This window comes from Conger conger, chromosome 12 (assembly GCF_963514075.1).
Source record: "Conger conger chromosome 12, fConCon1.1, whole genome shotgun sequence".
NCBI classification, from domain to species: Eukaryota; Metazoa; Chordata; class Actinopteri; order Anguilliformes; family Congridae; genus Conger; species Conger conger.
In genome coordinates, this window is record NC_083771.1 from 8,454,897 (window position 1) to 8,473,472 (window position 18,576).

The 18,576-nt window shown below is 46.3% G+C and overlaps 1 protein-coding gene across 7 annotated transcripts; it reads right to left on the bottom strand.

Annotated features, from left to right (window-relative positions):
* Positions 1-1,640: 1,640 nt before the first annotated feature.
* Positions 1,641-17,912, bottom strand: LOC133141826 (bromodomain-containing protein 3-like). 7 transcript variants are annotated; one of them, XM_061262595.1, is made up of 12 exons: positions 17,781-17,912; positions 14,305-14,692; positions 13,117-13,254; positions 11,764-11,908; positions 10,670-10,905; positions 10,057-10,449; positions 9,215-9,343; positions 8,485-8,679; positions 7,807-7,857; positions 6,444-6,673; positions 5,430-5,713; positions 1,641-4,213 (listed from the first exon to the last, which is right to left on the bottom strand). In XM_061262595.1, exons 2-12 carry the CDS (start codon positions 14,503-14,505, stop codon positions 4,098-4,100), a joined length of 2,118 nt encoding a protein of 705 aa, XP_061118579.1. In that variant the 5' UTR covers positions 14,506-14,692; positions 17,781-17,912; the 3' UTR covers positions 1,641-4,097. The 7 variants fall into 7 exon arrangements, with proteins under 7 accessions (XP_061118579.1, XP_061118580.1, XP_061118577.1 ...); XM_061262596.1 differs by having other exon boundaries at positions 8,500-8,679; positions 10,057-10,452; XM_061262593.1 differs by having other exon boundaries at positions 10,057-10,452.
* Positions 17,913-18,576: the final 664 nt, after the last annotated feature.

An 18,576-nucleotide genomic window follows, 5' to 3' on the forward strand; every position in this document is an offset into this window, starting at 1 on the left:
CCCCGATGGAGTGCAGCAGACTCCCCAGGTACAAGCTATGCATGCAGACACTCAGTAGTAGGGATGTGTACCGAGAGCCGGTATTTTTTGGTACCGGTTCCTAATTGGTTGGTACCAGAGTACCGCTAAAGATTCTGGACAAACGAAGGGGAAGTGAAATACTAGATTAAGTTGGCATCATTTACAAGATTGATTCCCAATATATACATCCTTAAAGGTTTAAGACTGCCAGTAAAGCTGGATTTAAAATAAGTAATTAAATTACCCTTTTTTAAAACATGGGCAGCACCATTTTATCCGAGTGTATAGCGTGACGTCACTCTGTCCAGAGCGATCTCGGCTGCTGCCAGAGAAAGTAAATATGTTGCTTTTCCTTAACAAAAACTGTTAGGGCTAAATGCGTCAGGAGAAGCGCCTCTCCTACACTGTTCTGTTTACATGTATGTGTCTGTCAGGTTGAACATGTAGGCAAGGGCTTTGGTCATCTCGCTAGGTTTGTTTTTCATTTAATCTATTCTGAGAAGCATTTGTAATTTTAAGTTAAGCTTCTGTTCTGTTGAAGCATTATCACATTGACAGTTACCTTTAAGGCTGTATGGAGCTGCCTGTTCGTTTTTTTGACATACCTCGCACTGCACATGTTGACTTGCTAAGGGCTTAAAAGGCAGGTGCTGCAAGTTGTTTAATGATGTTGCTGGTGTTACCCCCCTTGTGGTAATAAAAAATGATTGAATCTTTTACCATCTTGTAACGTCTTTTATTTTATACACTAAATTACACGCCATGGTATCGGTATTGGTAGGTATCAATAAAATCCTAACGATACACATCCCTACTCAGTAGTGGTAAAAAAAGAAAAACATACCACCAATAGCTTTTTAGAGCAATTCCTTGCTAGTGCTGGTCTGTGTTGCTCTCAGTCCTATACTCAGCTAATGGAACAGAACATGTGCATTTACAATTTCCTAAAATTTTACCACTTTTCAACAGCTGCCCTTTTAGTATCCAGTGCAAGTTTTCCTGTCAATCAATCAGTCAAGTCAAGACATTATTGCCCCATGGCTCTGCTACCTGCTCATTGGATGCTGCAAATGGCCAATTCTGCTGGAACATCAACCAGCATATCAGGCAGGGTTGGGGATGACCTTAACATAGTGCCCAGTCAGTCTGGTCTGAAACACAGAGACAGAGCTGCCAACACCAGAGCAAACAGAACCTCCAATGAGAACGCGACCCACCCTATCCCCTCCTATGGTTGAATCCAGCAGTAACAGGGCGTGCGCTCTCTCTCTCTCTCTCTCTCTCTCTCTCTCTCTCACACACACACACACACACACACACACACACACACACACACACACAGTAGTAGGTTTTTGTCTTTATTTATTAAAAAGAAAGGTAACCCGTCGGCCTGGAGTTCCCAGGTTAGCCGTTACATCCGATATTAGCTTCCATTTCCTCTCCAGACTTCCTCCAGCACCACCACCCCCACCCCCCAACCCAACCCCCCAGGGCCCGTATTGCAGAACACAAACCTAAATCTACACAGAATCCTCCATCTTCTCAATGTCTGACATTTACATAAAGTTACTATAAACAGCTCAAAAAGGGGTATAAGAAAGTTCCAACAAGCCAGCATGCACATCATACATAAAAAGTAAACTTTTGTTTTTTTATTTTTTTTTCCAATATAAAATGAACTATAATAGCATTTTGATAGGGGCCTAAAATAAACGAAAAACAAAACAAAAAAAGTGGCGAATATATATATTTATATATAATATTTATATATAATCATCTTCTATCATTCAACTCTTGTGACATCATTCAAAGGACAACCCATCAGGGTGCTGTACAGGGGAAAGCGTTAATGCGATGGAGAAATGCACTTCTGATTTAACTTGGGGCTCTGCAGTTTGTCACTGCTCAAAGACTCGTTACCATGACAACAGCTAACCCAACACGCATCCCCTTGAGCATTTTTATACAGATTTAGCTTTACATGGCAAACCAAGGTAGCAACTGGTTTCAGCAAGGAAAAAAGAAGAAAATAATAAATTTAAACCCAATCACGAGATGTAATTAAGAAGCTATATCTGACATTTAGCAAGGACAAGTACATTAAAAAAATATCCCTTGAGAGGAAGACTCGGTGATATTACCCTCGTCACAACTGATTTGCTTTCACGTTTCACATAAAGCGGTAACCGCAATGTAATGGACTTGCATTCACGTCCTGTTTGAGAGGTCCGTGAACAGTCAACCATTTTGCAACATCATCCCTGCATTTCTAGGCAGGACATGCCTGTGGTCCAAGTATCACCTTGATCATTTAACAAATTAACACTGCTTTCTATTAAATTTGGCAGTTCCCTCAAACCGTCGACGAGAACAATTTCCTCAGCAGCTGCAAAGCGACTGTATAATTAATAACTTCATACATTCATCAATGAGATTAGGAGATCTGATGGTGGCCAGGGGTAGACCAAACGTGTGGTAACACACACAGAACACAAGCACACGGGCCAATCGCACCATCCAGTTTAGTGATAATGCACGGCAGTTTACCTTACTCTTAGGTGGTAAGAAAATAAAAACAAAATGGGAGCCAACCGTTTTAAAGCAACACCGGCAACATGTCCAATGAGCTTCCACAAGCTGAAACGGAGCGAACGACACACAGCTTCTCAGGAAACCTTAAAACAGCACTCAATTCTACAAGATAAATGTTCAGTCACATTCCCCCAAAAATAAATGTATACAACAATGATCTTCTGGTAACATACAGACATTTGGCGGAGAGGAATCGCTTTACATTTGCATTCAAACACAAATACTGCATTGTCTTACAAGATCATAAATTGGCAAACACTCAAAGCCACCCTCCCCTTCCCAAAAATGAACACCGATATACCCAAACATCATTTGAACAGAACGCAAACAGCTCAAATACATTCTAACACACACACACGTGAAAATCTCTACATGCGACATTTGCTATGCCACGGAAATCTGATATTACAGCCACCAATCCGTTATAAATATCCATGGTCAAACAGAATGTTGGTCACCATGTATGGTGTTGACGGGGGGGGGGGGGGGGGGGGTGGCTGAAAAGTGAATTACCTGAAACCAGTGTGGGAATAACTTTTGGCCCCCCTCCAAACCACCGTACTGATGTCGCTCATTGTTCCTTTACTAATCACTTGAGGTGACCTGTGCCTCCTCGATAACTCGTTTTGGGTGAAATCGAGCGTTGATTCTCACTATTCAACTCCAACGCTCCATAAGAAAGCGCTGAAAAGAGCAGGGCTGGATCTCTGCAGAGTGGAGCCAAAATTGACATTCTTTGTGGGCCACATGCTAAATTCGTTTTTTTCCCCCAGCAAATTATAACCATGGTCTTTTTAGAGATGTCAAATAAATAAAAAATGGATTGATGCATAAATATGCACAGACGGGATGCTTGAGGAATGTCATGAGGTTTGCGTAGGTCACGTGACGTGATCCACGGGGGCGCAAGAGAGTCAATTTAAGTATTTTTATCTCCTGAGGGGTTGGGTCCAGGTGACGTTGCAGTGACGATTCTTCCACTGAATCACAACTTCGCCAAATTCTTTCAGAAAGCTGAACACAGACGCTGTATTGATCAATAACTTTTCCAAGATTTATTCACTGGGCAAGGCCATCCCAAAAAAAGAAAACATTCCTTTCACTCATCCAGTTGAAGAATCTTTAAATGCGTTTATTCTTTTTAAAGAACCTTTGTTCTCTTGATATCTGACCGCTCTCCTCGAAAGTCAGATAAATTCCCATGACCCTGTCGAGTCAAATTAGGCTCCTCCCCATTCCTGTTCCTCCACCAAAACATTTTAAAACGTTAAATGTTCTTTGGCGCGGCGTTACTTGGTTTTTTAAATTTTTTTATTTGTTTATTGTACTTTTATATAAAACATAAGTCTCAGAAGGAAAACAACCACACCTGCATACAACGTTTGTTTAAAAATGAAAAACCAAAAAGAGATTTAAAAAAAAAAAAAAAAGAAAAAAGAAAAAAAAACAGGAAGTGAAAGGACGCCGCTGGCGTCGGTGCTGGCTCAGTCGGAGTCGGAGCTGTCTGAACTGGACCCACTGGAGCTGCTGCTTCCCGAGTCCGAGGAGCTGCTGGTCCCACTGAGCCGGGAGGTGCCCCCTGTCGCCGAGGATCCCTTCTCTGTGGAGGGGGAGGGGGTGTTAGATCCAAACAGGCAACCACAGGCAAACACGAACCACAGCACAACTGGGACCTGTTCTACACGCACCACAACACAGCAAACCGAACTACAACTGGGTCCTGTACTCCAACTGGGTCCTGTACTACACTACACAGCAAACTGAACTACAACTGGGTCCTGTACTACACTACACAGCAAACTGAACTACAACTGGGTCCTGTACTACACAACACAACTGTAAAAGTCACTCGTAGCTGGTAATCACATTACAGCTCTATGAATGAAAAAGACATGAGAGCGTTCTTGTTGATTGATTTCTAATGAATATTAATGAAGGAGTGCTCCAGTGCAAACAGCACAGGGTACATCCTAGTACGAGAACTTGAGGAGAATGTGTAACCACAGCAACCAACCACTGCTTCCTGCAGGTCACTTCCTTCTCGAGCAAGACAGACGAGCCCTTTTAAACAGGGGCAGAGTACAACGGGGACAAGTGGGGAGCTGAACGCCAATGCGCAGCACAAACGACCAGTCCCGAAACAAGCAAACATCGAATGAAACTGGGGGATCGGCAGGTAATAGAGGAAAAAAAAAAGGAAAAAACTAAAATAAAACAAGCGAGTCTGAAACAACCTGCCCACTGACATCCTGTAGTCTCTGTTCAAACTGTCTTTTCCTGCTGAGACCTGGCACTCTTTCTCCCTGTGCCCACAAGGGGGAAACAGAGCCTCCCACAGCCCCCTCCCCCTCGGACACAGCAACAGCAACTAAGAGCTCAGGGAATTTCGCCTGCTGCTTGCAGAAACTATGATTTATTACCATTATTATGATTACGTTTTCAGTTTTGTCGAAAGGTAATTCGACAATAGTTTTGGGAGAGGAGGCGTCGGCAGCCTCAGTTCCGCGCTCGGGTGTTGAGGGTCAGTGCAGCTACCCAGCACAACAAGCGCAGCCAAACGGCACAATTACAACTGCAGCTACACACCTACCACCAAAATAAATAAATACCTGTTTACAAGATGAAAGCAGAAGCACACTAATGGTAAATGTCCAATGGACATGCAAGGCAACATGAGAATGTGGTGGGCTCCAACACAGGGGGGAGGCCTGTAGGGCCTAGGGCCTCTAAGTTGGGAGAGGGGAAGAGAGGGGGAGGAAGAGGGGAAAGAGAGGGGAAGAGAAAAAGAGAAGGAGAGCGGACGCGCGGGGACTCACGGAGTGGTTTGCGCTGCTTCTTCTGTAAACAGGACTTGACGTATCGCTCCAGCTCGCGCAGCGTGGAGGGCTTGAGCGTCTCGAAGTCGATCTCGATCTCGTCGGGGTTGGAGTCGCGCAGCGAGGGCTCGCGTGATTGGATGATGTGCACCACGCGGCCCAGCTTCTCGCCGGGCAGGCGGTTGATGTCCAGGCTGAGCTGCCGCTTCTCGTCGTACGTCATGGGCAGGGGCTGGTCCTCCTCCGACTCGCCTCCGGCTCCCTTCGCCCCCTTCTTTGGCTGCCTGCGAATGTCGGGGGAGGGGTTAGCGTTAACAACAGGGCCGCTTTGGGCCACCAGCTAGAGGGCTGACTGAATAACCATTCCTCATCTTGGGCATTCTGGGTAATTGTGCACGTTGTGTATGCTGGTTGCCATGAGGAAGTAACAGCTGCAATATCCGGTTGCTGTAATTGCGGTGGCGTTCTTACAGAAACAGCTCCTGAGACAGAGGTACAGTACCTGGTTGGCGGGGCAGTGTAAAGGTATAGTACCTGGTTGGCAGGGCAGTGTAAAGGTATAGTACCTGGTTGGAGGGGCAGTGTAAAGGTATAGTACCTGGCTGGCAGGACAGTGCAAAGGTATAGTACCTGGTTGGAGGGGCAGTGTAAAGGTATAGTACCTGGTTGGCAGGGCAGTGTAAAGGTATAGTACCTGGTTGGCAGGGCAGTGTAAAGGTATAGTACCTGGTTGGCAGGGCAGTGTAAAGGTATAGTACCTGGCTGGCGGGACAGTGCAAAGGTATAGTACCTGGTTGGAGGGGCAGTGTAAAGGTATAGTACCTGGTTGGCGGGGCAGTATAAAGGTATAGTACCTGGTTGGCGGAGCAGTGCAAAGGTATAGTACCTGGTTGGAGGGGCAGTGTAAAGGTATAGTACCTGGTTGGCAGGGCAGTGTAAAGGTATAGTACCTGGCTGGCGGGACAGTGTAAAGGTATAGTACCTGGCTGGCGGGACAGTGTAAAGGTATAGTACCTGGCTGGGGGGACGGTGCTGTTAGCCTTCCGGGCTGGGGGCTTCTTGGCGGCGGCTGGCTGCTTTGTCACCACGGCAACCTGCTGCTTGGTCTTCTTCTCCTCCTCGGCCTTCACTTTGTGCTTTTCTTTGTCCTTCTCTTTCTTCTTCTTCTCCTTCTCTTTCTTCTTCTTTGGTTTACTTACCGGGCCCTGGGACAGAGCGGCCAACTGCTCGTGGACAGCCTTCAGCTGGAGAGAGTGAGGGACGGGTCAGTCAGGGCGTTCACCGCAACAACGAAATAACACAAATATGAGGTTTCAAATCTTTATAACACAAATATGAGGTTTCAAATCTTTATAACACAAATATGAGGTTTCAAATCTTTATAACAAAAATATGAGGTTTCAAATCTTTATAACAAAAATGAGGTTTCAAATCTTTATAACAAAAATATGAGGTTTCAAATCTTAATAACAAAAATGAGGTTTCAAATCTTTATAACACAAATATGAGGTTCCAAATCTGCATTCCATGTACATTACAAGTCTGTAAAGGCCTTGTACTTTATTGTACACATTTGGCAGGGCGATGCTTATATTGCTTACCTAGTGCTCAACTAAGCAGACTTGGAATGTATAGGGCATTAACGCTACATGTAATAGCCTAGTGATCGCATTCATACATCTGCCCATCATGTGTATTACTGCCATGCTTAGATTGGAGAGAGAGCATATTTTGAGAATAGCAAGATCAGATACTGCAAAATTGCAACCCTTAAGTGTCCCTTTACATACATTTTACACCAATCCTCCACCAAGTAAGGCCAATATAAACAAATCCCAAAGGAAATGGGAGCAGTTCTGATCTGATATTTTCAACACCAAAAAGAATCATCCCAACAGTGATTGGAGGGCTCTGCAAGCCAAGGAAAGCCAAGAAGACTGCACTGGGTAAGCAATCCAAGAGGCCTTAAGAGCCTGAGACACACCACAGTAATTAGTTCAGTGAATGGAAGGGGAGGGGGACCTTTGGGAAACAGCAAGGCTGGAGAATTATGAAGCATGGCTAAGATTATTAGGAAATTATCAAAACACAAAACAGGCCCCTTCCAACAAAAAAACAAAAAAGAAACACACTTTCAGCTGCTCCTCCCCTGAGATAATCAAGCTGCGCCAATCAAATGATACGGACAGGGAACGGGGAGGGACATGGGGAAAGAAGGGCGTGCCCCCCCCCCCCAGCGAGATCCTGGAGGGAAAGGGAAAAAGCTCCTCTGTACCCAGAAGCCCCTGCACCACCACTGAGAACGCACCCCTCTACCGCTGGATTTGACCAATGAGGAGTTAGTGAGGGGGGAGGGGGAGGAGGGGGGGAAAATCACCTGAAAACGTTCTGCGCACCCGTTACCCTTGGGGTGCTCCACAGAGACACGCTGGTAAGAGAGCCAAAGGTAGGTCAGAGAGAGGATAAGTCCAGAGGTCATGACAAAAATGCCTAAATGTTAAGGACAGTTCAGCTTCATAACAACGGCTACTGCACTGCAGTTCCGCTACAACAACTGCTAGCCTTAAACATGGAGGTACAGGTGAGGCACGACAGCATACACGCGCCTTAGGATGCAGTGTTCGAGACTGTAGAGCAGCGCTTCCTAAACTATGGGAGTGTATGAGGCGGGTCCCGGAATGAGTTTGTAGTCCACTAGGCTGTGCTAGTTACTATTACACTGGTCCCTGAAAGGTACTGAATTTCTATTCTAATATGGGTCCCTATACTAAAACATTTAAGACCCAGTGCTGCAGAGAGATAAAGTTCAGTCCCGTGGGGTTAAGTGGGGGATTAAGGGGGGCCCGGCTACAGTGCTAGGTGAGAGGGCCCCATTAGAACACACCATGTGACAGCTCTAGTGCCCCCTCCCTGGGTGAAGCAGTGTGAGGGTGTAGTGAGAGAGTGAGAGGGTGGGGCGCGTGGGGGGGGGGGGTTAGAGGACAGCGGCGCCCCTTGGCGAGGCGCTCGGTTCGGACCGGTTCAGTCCTCGGTTCAGTCCGGTTGGGAAACCCACCTGTGCGGAACCCACCTGTTCCTGCAGCTCGGCGAGCCTGGTGGCCCGCTCCTCCTCCGAGTCGGAGCTGGAGCAGCTGGACGAGTCGCCGCTGCTCCCGCTGCTCTTACCCACGCCCCCCGCGGGCGCGGCCAGCGCCGGGCTGGGTGAGGCCGGCTCGTCCGGCATCTTGGCGAACCGCATCTCGAAGACGTCCTGAGAGAGGGAGGGGGAACAGGTCAGACCGGGGCCCAGACACACAACCGTTTCTGATTCCAATACTTTCCCTCGCTTGACTGAGCGCGTCTGGTGTATTTGAAGCCATAACTCGGCTCGCAAAATGTCTCGGCTCGCAAAAAGACTCTCTGGTCCTTTCGGTAGGCTCAACAGCACTTTACCATTTCGTGCAATTACATTGGTCATAATTTCAGTTTCTTAATAGACATTGCACAGAATGCACTGTGGTGGGAGTGGAAGCCAACAGAGTGCACCAAACGTCTTGCCACCACTTTAAGATTTCATGTTGTTATTGTAGAGTCAAAATTGTTCTTTGATCTACTAGTTCATTGGAATGTCTGTCAGCATATGTTTTTGCAATGTAAGTATAATCCCATTCTAGCAAAGCCAACTGAACAGAACCCAGATGCACAGTGAACTTTGTAAATGAAACAATAACTGCCACGTTACTCTGAGTGATAACTCAACATGGAGACGACCCGACGCCTCGCCCGCGATGAGCTCGGCAGCCTACCTGGAGTTTCCGGGCCATGGCAACGACCTCGTGATCTGGCGGGTTGTACTTGTAGCAGTTTGAGAACATCAGCCGCACGTCCGCCGCAAAGCTCTGCGCCTCCAGGTACTGACGCTCATCCATCTTTTTCTGCAAACGGCAAACCGGGCATGTCACCATGACAACCTGACCAGCTTGGGTAATACGGTCCCCATATAACTCCAATACTGTGTCAAGAACCATGAACTACAGTCCCCACATAACCCCAATACTGTGTCAAGAGCCATGAACTACAGTCCCCACATAACCCCAATACTGTGTCAAGAGCCATGAACTACAGTCCCCACATAACCCCAATACTGTGTCAAGAACCATGAACTACAGTCCCCACATAACCCCAATACTGTGTCAAGAGCCATGAACTACAGTCCCCACATAACCCCAATACTGTGTCAAGAACCATGAACTACAGTCCCCACATAACCCCAATACTGTGTCAAGAGCCATGAACTACAGTCCCCACATAACCCCAATACTGTGTCGAGAGCCATGAACTACAGTCCCCACATAACCCCAATACTGTGTCAAGAACCATGAACTACAGTCCCCACATAACCCCAATACTGTGTCAAGAGCCATGAACTACAGTCCCCACATAACCCCAATACTGTGTCAAGAGCCATGAACTACAGTCCCCACATAACCCCAATACTGTGTAGAGCCCTGTCGCCTGTTGCACCTAAAACTCAAGTTCAAAAAGTTCAAGTTGTAGTTCCAAAACAGAGTTAAGATACAACATTTAAATTAAATTTACACCGATGACCGGGGTCGGGGTCGAGGGAGGGAGGGAGGGAGGGACGCACTTTGACGGTGCTGAGGTCCATGGGGTGCTTGATGATCTCGTGGTAGTCGTGCAGCTCCAGGGCCGGGGCGTCCACGGGTTTGTAGAAGGGCCAGGCGTAGGCGGCGTGCTTCTTGGAGAGCATCTCGCGCAGGATGCTGTCGCAGTAGCGCAGGTGCTCCGTCAGCCGGCCCTTCTTCCCCGCCGCGCCCGCCATGCCGGCGCCGAGCAGGGCCAGCTCCCCGTCCTCCAGGGCCTTTTTGGGGGGCTTCACGGGCCGGCCCGTGCCCTCCCGCCGGGACGCCGCCTTGCCCTGCTTGGGCTCCAGGACGGGGGGCGGGGACTCGCCGCGGCTGGCCGTGATGGCCGAGGTGGTAGGGGTGGTGGTGTCCGCTTTCCGCTTTACACCCTTCTTCTGCTGGAGAGACAGAGGCAGAGAGAGAGAGACAGAGACAGACTTGCTTATTACAGGCCAATTTTATTACTGCATTAAAGTCTTAATGTAGCAGTGAAAAGTTCCATGTCTAGCTGACCATATTCCTTACATGCTACCCTTGGGGATTCATTCCCAGCCCATTCCTAAAAAGGCACCCCTGATGGTCTGACAAGAGCACGGGTGTGGGGGCGGGGCTTACCTTGATGACGGGCGGCACAGGGGGAACCACAGGCATGATGGGCGGAGCGGTGGGCGGAGCGGTGGGCGGAGCGGTGGGCGGAGCGGTGGGCGGGGCCTGTAGGGCGGGGATGTTTGAGGTGATGGTAGGGACTGGAGTAGAGGCGATGGGCGGGGTCTGGGGCAGCGGGGGGGTGGGGCTGGAGAAGGGGGGAGGAGGAGGTGACGGCGAGGAGACAGACAGCTCCTGCTGACCTCCTGCAAGAGGGAACATGCGACAGAAACAACCAATCAGACCACAGAGTGGGTGGGGCAACACTCAAACACTGGCCCCGGCAAACAAAGTCTTCTCAAAAAGACCTTCTGCTCCGAGGCTGGACGAGTTCACTTCCCTCTTCAGACGACATGTAGGCATTCTCCCGACACTTTATTCTCGAGACACTTTCCAGACCATTTCGCAGTGAATCAACTGAAATGTCCATTACATTTCATCAAACCAACTGCAGTACTTCTTACAGTGGATCAAACCAACCGCTGCACAAATGGCAATGTCTCAAAACTAACCGACAGGCCAACATGTTACGACCTTGAACAGACACTTGGTAATGTCCCTTTGATAGATAAACAGTGGGAACATGATCATTTTAAAATGAACACCAAGTGTCGTAATGAGTACCCGGTGGAAAACACTGCGATTCACCTGCGCAGTCACAAACCGATGTGGCACGATCCCGTTTTTCAAATCAACAAGAAACTAATACTTTCTCCAAACTTCCAACGATTCAGGTAAATACACCTTTCCTGCATATACGAGCATCGTAACTGCCAGTATGTTTCAGAAAAAGCTCAATCTGACCAATTGAATACGTTTCCAGGAGGAACTCAACACAAGCCTGTGTGAAAACTGGAAGGGGATCCAAAATAATCTCAGACCACCAAAGATCTTAAATCCCACTTCAGCAGGCTCATCCAAAGTTTACAGGGAAAGTAGTTCTTCAATTAATACATGTTCTGCTACACCGACTGGGCTCAAAAAGAAACAGAATTGTTTCTCCATGGTGGTGTTCTCATGAAAAGGAGCACAGATGGCCCGTTCCCCGAAACTCTGGGACTGACCTGGGTCAGGGGGGCCGGAGGGCTTCCGCCCCTTACCCTTGGGGGCAGGGGGCAACAGCTCCACCTCCTCCTGGGGCATCAGGGCAACTTTCTGCAGGAAGATCTTCTCCAGGGCCTGGGCCATGAGCACGATGTCATCCGTGGGCTAGAGTACAGAGACACAGTCAATGAGCACCTCCGCAACAGTGTCGTCATATGTAACGTAAACTAGCATGCTAGCTATCTAACGTTAGTACAGTGGAGACACATTGCTAGTACCATTGCTTAGCTAGTGGAGTGGGGATACATCATTGCTAGCTAACATTAGCAATACTGTTTCTTAGCAACCGATAAACTAGCCTACTGTTCAGTGGAAGAATACATTTAGCATGTAGGAGTTGGAGAACATGGTGTGTGTGTACCTTGTTGTAGATGTAGCAGTTGGTGAACATGGTGTGTGTGTACCTTGTTGTAGATGTAGCAGTTGGTGAACATGGTGTGTGTGTGTGTACCTTGTTGTAGATGTAACAGTTGGTGAACATGGTGTGTGTGTGTGTGTGTGTACCTTGTTGTAGATGTAGCAGTTGTTAAACATGGTGTGTGTGTCTTGTTGTAGATGTAGCAGTTGGTGAACATGGTGTGTGTGTACCTTGTTGTAGATGTAGCAGTTGGTGAACATGGTGTGTGTACCTTGTTGTAGATGTAGCAGTTGGTGAACATGGTGTGTGTGTACCTTGTTGTAGATGTAGCAGTTGGTGAACATGGTGTGTGTGTGTACCTTGTTGTAGATGTAGCAGTTGGTGAACATGGTGTGTGTGCGTGTACCTTGTTGTAGATGTAACAGTTGGTGAACATGGTGTGTGTGTGTACCTTGTTGTAGATGTAGCAGTTGTTAAACATGGTGTGTGTGTCTTGTTGTAGATGTAGCAGTTGTTAAACATGGTGTGTGTGTCTTGTTGTAGATGTAGCAGTTGGTGAACATGGTGTGTGTGTGTACCTTGTTGTAGATGTAGCAGTTGGTGAACATGGTGTGTGTGTACCTTGTTGTAGATGTAGCAGTTGGTGAACATGGTGTGTGTACCTTGTTGTAGATGTAGCGGTTGTTAAACATGGTGTGTGTGTCTTGTTGTAGATGTAGCGGTTGTTAAACATGGTGTGTGTGTCTTGTTGTAGATGTAGCAGTTGGTGAACATGGTGTGTGTACATTGTTGTAGGTGTAGCAGTTGGTGAACATGGTGTGTGTACCTTGTTGTAGATGTAGCAGTTGGTGAACATGGTGTGTGTGTACCTTGTTGTAGATGTAGCAGTTGGTGAACGTGGTGTGTGTGTACCTTGTTGTAGATGTAGCAGTTGGTGAACATGGTGTGTGTGTACCTTGTTGTAGATGTAGCAGTTGGTGAACATGGTGTTGAAATCCTGCATGCACTCGCTGGCGCTCCAGTAGTAGTTGTTCTCCAGTCTCTTCTTTATGGTGCCCATATCCATGGGGCTCTTGATGATTTTGTGATAGTCCTGTTCCACAATGGAGGGAGGGGACGGGGGAAGCAGAATTTACCATCAGTCGTACACAACACTTATACACACTGACATATTTATGCACGCCGCCAGTTTCAATAAATCCAGCATAACGGAGAGGCGTCGATTATTATGGAGTCCGATATGAAAAATGGTTCTGTTCAATAATACACACATATCACTTAGGTGTTTCACTGGCATCCAGAGTAATTTAAATCAGATGCATTATTTATATATAAATTCTACAGCTGACTTATACATTCATCTATATTTCCTGAAGCCATTCAGGGTAAGCGCCTCACTCAGGGGCAGAACGGCAGCAGCCCCGCAGGGAGTCAAACCAACAACCTCAGAGTTAGAACCCCAGTCCCCCAAACACTGCCTTCCCCATTGAAGCGCTCGCATAACTTGCAGCAGTGGTCCTCACTGCTGGTCCTGGGGAGCCACAGGGCATGCTGGCTTCTGTTTTCACCTTAATAACAGTCACCTTAATATAGCAACCAATGCAGACGTAAGCGTGTTGAGTTAACTGCTTTAATTGATCAATTAAGTGCTGAGTAACAACACACCCTGCCGCTCTCCAGGACTGAGAGTGAAGACCACTGATATAATAAGCAGTCTGAATAATGGCATTGAGGAGGCAAATGGAAAATGGTTCATTTCAACACAGAGTATGAAGTGACAAATAAATTAAAAAAGGGGCAGCCTGTAGCCTTGTGGCTACGGTACATGACTGGGACCCATAATGTTGGTGGTTCAAGCACCGGTGCAGCCACGGTAAGATCCGCATAGCTGTTGGGCCCTTAAGCGAGGCCCTTATCCCCACATTGCCCCCTGCTTAGTCCAATCATCTATCAGTGATTTTGGATAAAAGCACTTGCCAAATAAATAATTGTATTATCAAATGCGTAACCAGAGAGATGGTACAAATATAAACTACAGATGAAAGCCAAGATTCCACTATCCAAAACAAATACAAACAATCCTGGAAAAGGTTAAAAGAAAAATGAAAAGCAAGATAACTGAAAGGCTTTCCCCGTGTCTCACCGGGAGGCTAAGTTTGATGGCGTCAACGGGCTGGTAGAAGGGCCAGGCGAACTGGTGCCTCCAGATGGTCTTCATCACCACGTTCTGCATGTACTGCAGCTGGTTGGTCTTCCTCCCAGGCTTTCCGGGGTTCGTGACCTCGGGGGGAGGGGGGTTGACGCCCGGAGGCGGGGCCTGGATGGTGGGCGTGGCCACAGACATGACTGGCAGGGCTGGGGGGCGGGCGGGGCAGGCTGCGGCTCTCTCCGTGGGAGGGAGGGGGAGAGGAGGGGTGGGGGAGGGGAAGGGGCTGGACTCGGCGTCTCCTCAGCAAGCGGCGCGTCTCTCTTTGGGCTCGGTCCTCCGCTGGGGGTACACGCATCCCATCTCAGGGCCTGACCTCTGACCTCTGCCGAGACAAGACAGACGCCGTCAGGGGAACCGTCCCAGCTGCGACAGCCGATAGGGCGTGCGCCACACAAATTTGTCACGAGAAGCTTGTCAGAGCTGCTTTACAAATTCCCTGAGCGACTGGTTTCTGAAATGAAAATTAAGCCGTGTGTGCGTCATGTAATGTCTACCTCAGACAGAAACCCTCGCAAGAAACGTCAGCTAAATTCACAGCTTCTATGCTACATACTGTCACTTTCACTTCTGAAACAGATGTTATGATGCTAGTCGGATTATTTCCACTGGGTCAAATCAAACTGCCACAATGCAGAAGCTTTGTTTTAACATAAAATAACCACACAAAAGATAAAAGATCAATCTCTTATGAAATCTGAAAAATACTACTGAAAGAAAATATATCTTTTTCACTTGAGAAAACGGTCCTGTTTTTACACCAGGAGACAGGTGCTGCCAAAAACTACTGACGTCAATTTATCGCTTCTTTAATGCAATTTAAGATATGACCTGAAAAAGCTGTTGCTGAGCTCATTTATTTACCGTCAATATCAGTCACAGAAGATGGCCTCTGTGCCGGTCATAAATGAGGACCTCTCCATCACACATATGTAAATTTAGCAAATTCAGCATTTTGTTTCATTTCTGTGCGGGAGTGGATTGTGTAATAGGAAATTTTAAAATAGATATATATATATTTTTTTTTTTTTTTGCCAAAAGCACAGAAATTCGGTCAATTTTAAGCCCAAGAAGACAAGGTTTAATTTAGTAATGAACTTCGAAAGGTTTGGTCCGTTTTTCAGTAGTTCACTCAAAAGCTCACTCCCACTTTATATCCCACAGTACTTAAAAGACTTTCTAGCACCACTGTTACACAAAACAAACAAGAACCAGTTTCACGGACACAATCACAACCAAGCATCATAAATTGACACTGGAATGAAAACTACACTGTTATCCTGTGTGTGGGAGACACTGGAGTTTATGAAGCGGCACAACGCAAGATCTTTCCAAATGTAGCTGCGGCCAGACGAAGAGGGGTCTGTCTCCCTGGAAACAGCAAGCCTCAGTCTCATCAGCGAGGAAAGCGCATCTCATCATGGGGGAGGAGTTTCAGTAAACACACGGCTGCTTTAACATTACATGACCTGAAATTCCGTGACAATACAACTTTCTGTACAGGCCAAGGAACAAGGAATAATTATCAAGCGCCGCATATCTATGAATGCATCTACAGTCCGACCACACTTCTACAGGCAATGAACCCTCTTAATCGAATAAGGTTTTATTACTTCAAATAAGTTTGCTGAACAAAGAAAAGCATGATCTGCAAAGCACCCAAGCGAAAAACAATCGGCATATACACACGTCATGCATACAAAGTGTATTGAAACAATGGCTTTTTCAACCGGGTAACCAGTGTGTACTCTAGTAATAGACAGACAATACTTTCTAAAACTCTGCTTAGATTAGAGGGAGACACAATAGGGTGTGTTCAGAGCATCACCAGATTGCATTTGAGTTATAAATGGCAACGATGCCAGGAAAAACATGTTTTCTACTTGATAGAACCTAAAGATACGACGTGCAACGTTAAGTTAACGTTACATATTCAAAGTGTTTAACCAACATCCATGCATGCAGTTTCAATGTGTTGCCACATGAAAGACGTGAGCCCGAAACCGGTTTTGCAGTCAAATTAATCAACAACCTTGCTAGGTTAAAAACACCAAAAAGTTTAAAAATATATATATACATCTTTTTTTTTTAAACCACAAACGCCAAAACTGCGATGTTGGGTGAAACTTGCTGGTGCAACAAATAGCTAACGTATTTAGCTACGTATTGATTGTGCCCTGAAACATTCGCATTTCGAAAGCTCATAGCCTAACTTTTATCCAGAGCCCACAATAATATTTCAAACGAACTGTAATGAACCATCGATAAAGTGCGGCGTATACCTAAAAACAGACGAAATACAAATTGCATACTTGGCTAATATAGCGAGCTAACTAAGTTTAAAGTCGTCGCGTTGTGATTGCGGGGGAAAGGAGCACTCCCGCGCAACACACAATCATTGACATTTATTTGGCGGCTAAGATAGTTAGCATGCATGCTATCTACTAAAATTTCGCAACGATCAACCGCCTAACACACGAATGAAATCGGCTTTGAACTGCCTTTGCCTAACGTTAACTTGAACCTATTTTGCATTACTAATAACTTCCAAAACAAATATACACAAAACATAGTTGGCCAAGTACAACCTGAGGACTAGCAAGCCGCTATAACCATCTGGCTAATGCTAGCAGGCTAACAATTATTGAAAAAAGCGCTCAAATGCACATTGGTCCTCACATCATACAAACACATTAGCGGGGCATTAACACATCCAGTGCCAACTGGATAGCTTCTCAAATATAATTTAATACAGCAGACAAACATTACATGGTTCCCCGCGTATGTCAATATTCCTGCCGTTAAACTCGACACACTCATCCCTGCTTCTTAAACACACACTCCACGCACACTTGGATATTACTGCTCAACAGAAAACACTCACCACACACTCGTTCCTGCTCGGTGTAAAACCATGGGCGGCGTAAAACGCACTCCTTCGACACTCATCCGCGTAAAACACACGCCACACACACCCATACCCTCTGTGAAACACACACTCCCCACATCTAAAGATGGCGCGCAGAGGGGAGCTCGCTCGCTCGCCAGTCAGAATTGCTGTAGACTTGGCCAACTGCATTGCACATTTCCCCACAATCTAAGGGCCCGTCCTGCACAAAAATAAAGCAAACGCTCAACTAAAAGTAAATCAAACATTCATTAAGTTTATCGCACTTTCTCTTTTTTCACGCTCAAGTTCACGCACAACATAAACACGTAAACGAAACCAGGCTTTGTTGCATTGTTGCGATAGGCAGCTTTGTTGAAACTGAGGTAGCAACCAGCTCGCCAGGTTCAAAGCATTTTCGTTAAAAATTCTAAACACCTGAAGAATGACTACAAAGTTCTCGACATCAACAAGCACTCCACAAACGCTAATAACAGCGGGGGAAATAAATATTTTTGTGTAATACTTCCTCGGTAGCTCCCGCAGCGTTTTGATTGTAGTCGTCCAAGCAGCTCTTGTTTTATTCGAGCGAAGCTAAGCAGCATGAAGATGAGGTGCAAGGTATCACCTACGCATGCGCTGTGGCGCGAGGTTTCACGGTCCTTGTTGTGCGCTTTGATAGGTATTGTAGTTTATACAAGCTACAGGCCCGTCTCGGGGACTACACAATCCAGAATGCAATTCACACGAGTTCCTAACATTCTGGCCCGCTTACACAAATTATCACTGACTTTTGTGGAGTAGCTAACATGTCAAGCAGCAAGATAACCGTGTTTGTAAAACGTGTAAAACTGTGTATGCGTCAATAATTTAACTGATTGAAAAGTTATTGTAAAACCTACTCATAATTATCACTGATTTAGCAGTCTCGAATAAATGGGAAATTATGCCGGCAAAACAGCTTTTAAGCAATGCTAACGTTCGCTAAGGTTCCAGATATTCCAAGAAGCCGATAGATATGCTGCCGTTCGACAATTTTGTTCTACTGTAGCATTCACTTCGAAGGTGTTGCAGCTGATTTTGTATTGTTGGTCATTATTGATATGCATGATTTTATTGTACATGTACTTCAAAAGCAATATATTTTAATATAGGCTACTATTTCTTCATGCTTTGCCTCATCAATGAACACCATCAAAGACTCGGGCTTGTATGCTTGAAACTATAGCTGTGAACTACCATACTGTTCCACCTCATTCATCCTGTTACATTATCACTTTAATTTTAAATTGACAATTTATGTTAATTAATAGCAGAAATTA

Bases quoted from the DNA above. Each gene is read 5' to 3' on its own strand.
- LOC133141826 (XM_061262593.1), bottom strand. From the start codon at position 14,505: ATGTCTGTGGCCACGCCCACCATCCAGGCCCCGCCTCCGGGCGTCAAC. The intron at 13,255-14,304 runs GTGAGACACGGG...ATTGTGGAACAG, and splicing joins CCATCAAACTTAGCCTCCCG to GACTATCACAAAATCATCAA. The intron at 11,909-13,116 runs GTACACACACAC...TCTGTACTCTAG, and splicing joins ACTGCTACATCTACAACAAG to CCCACGGATGACATCGTGCT.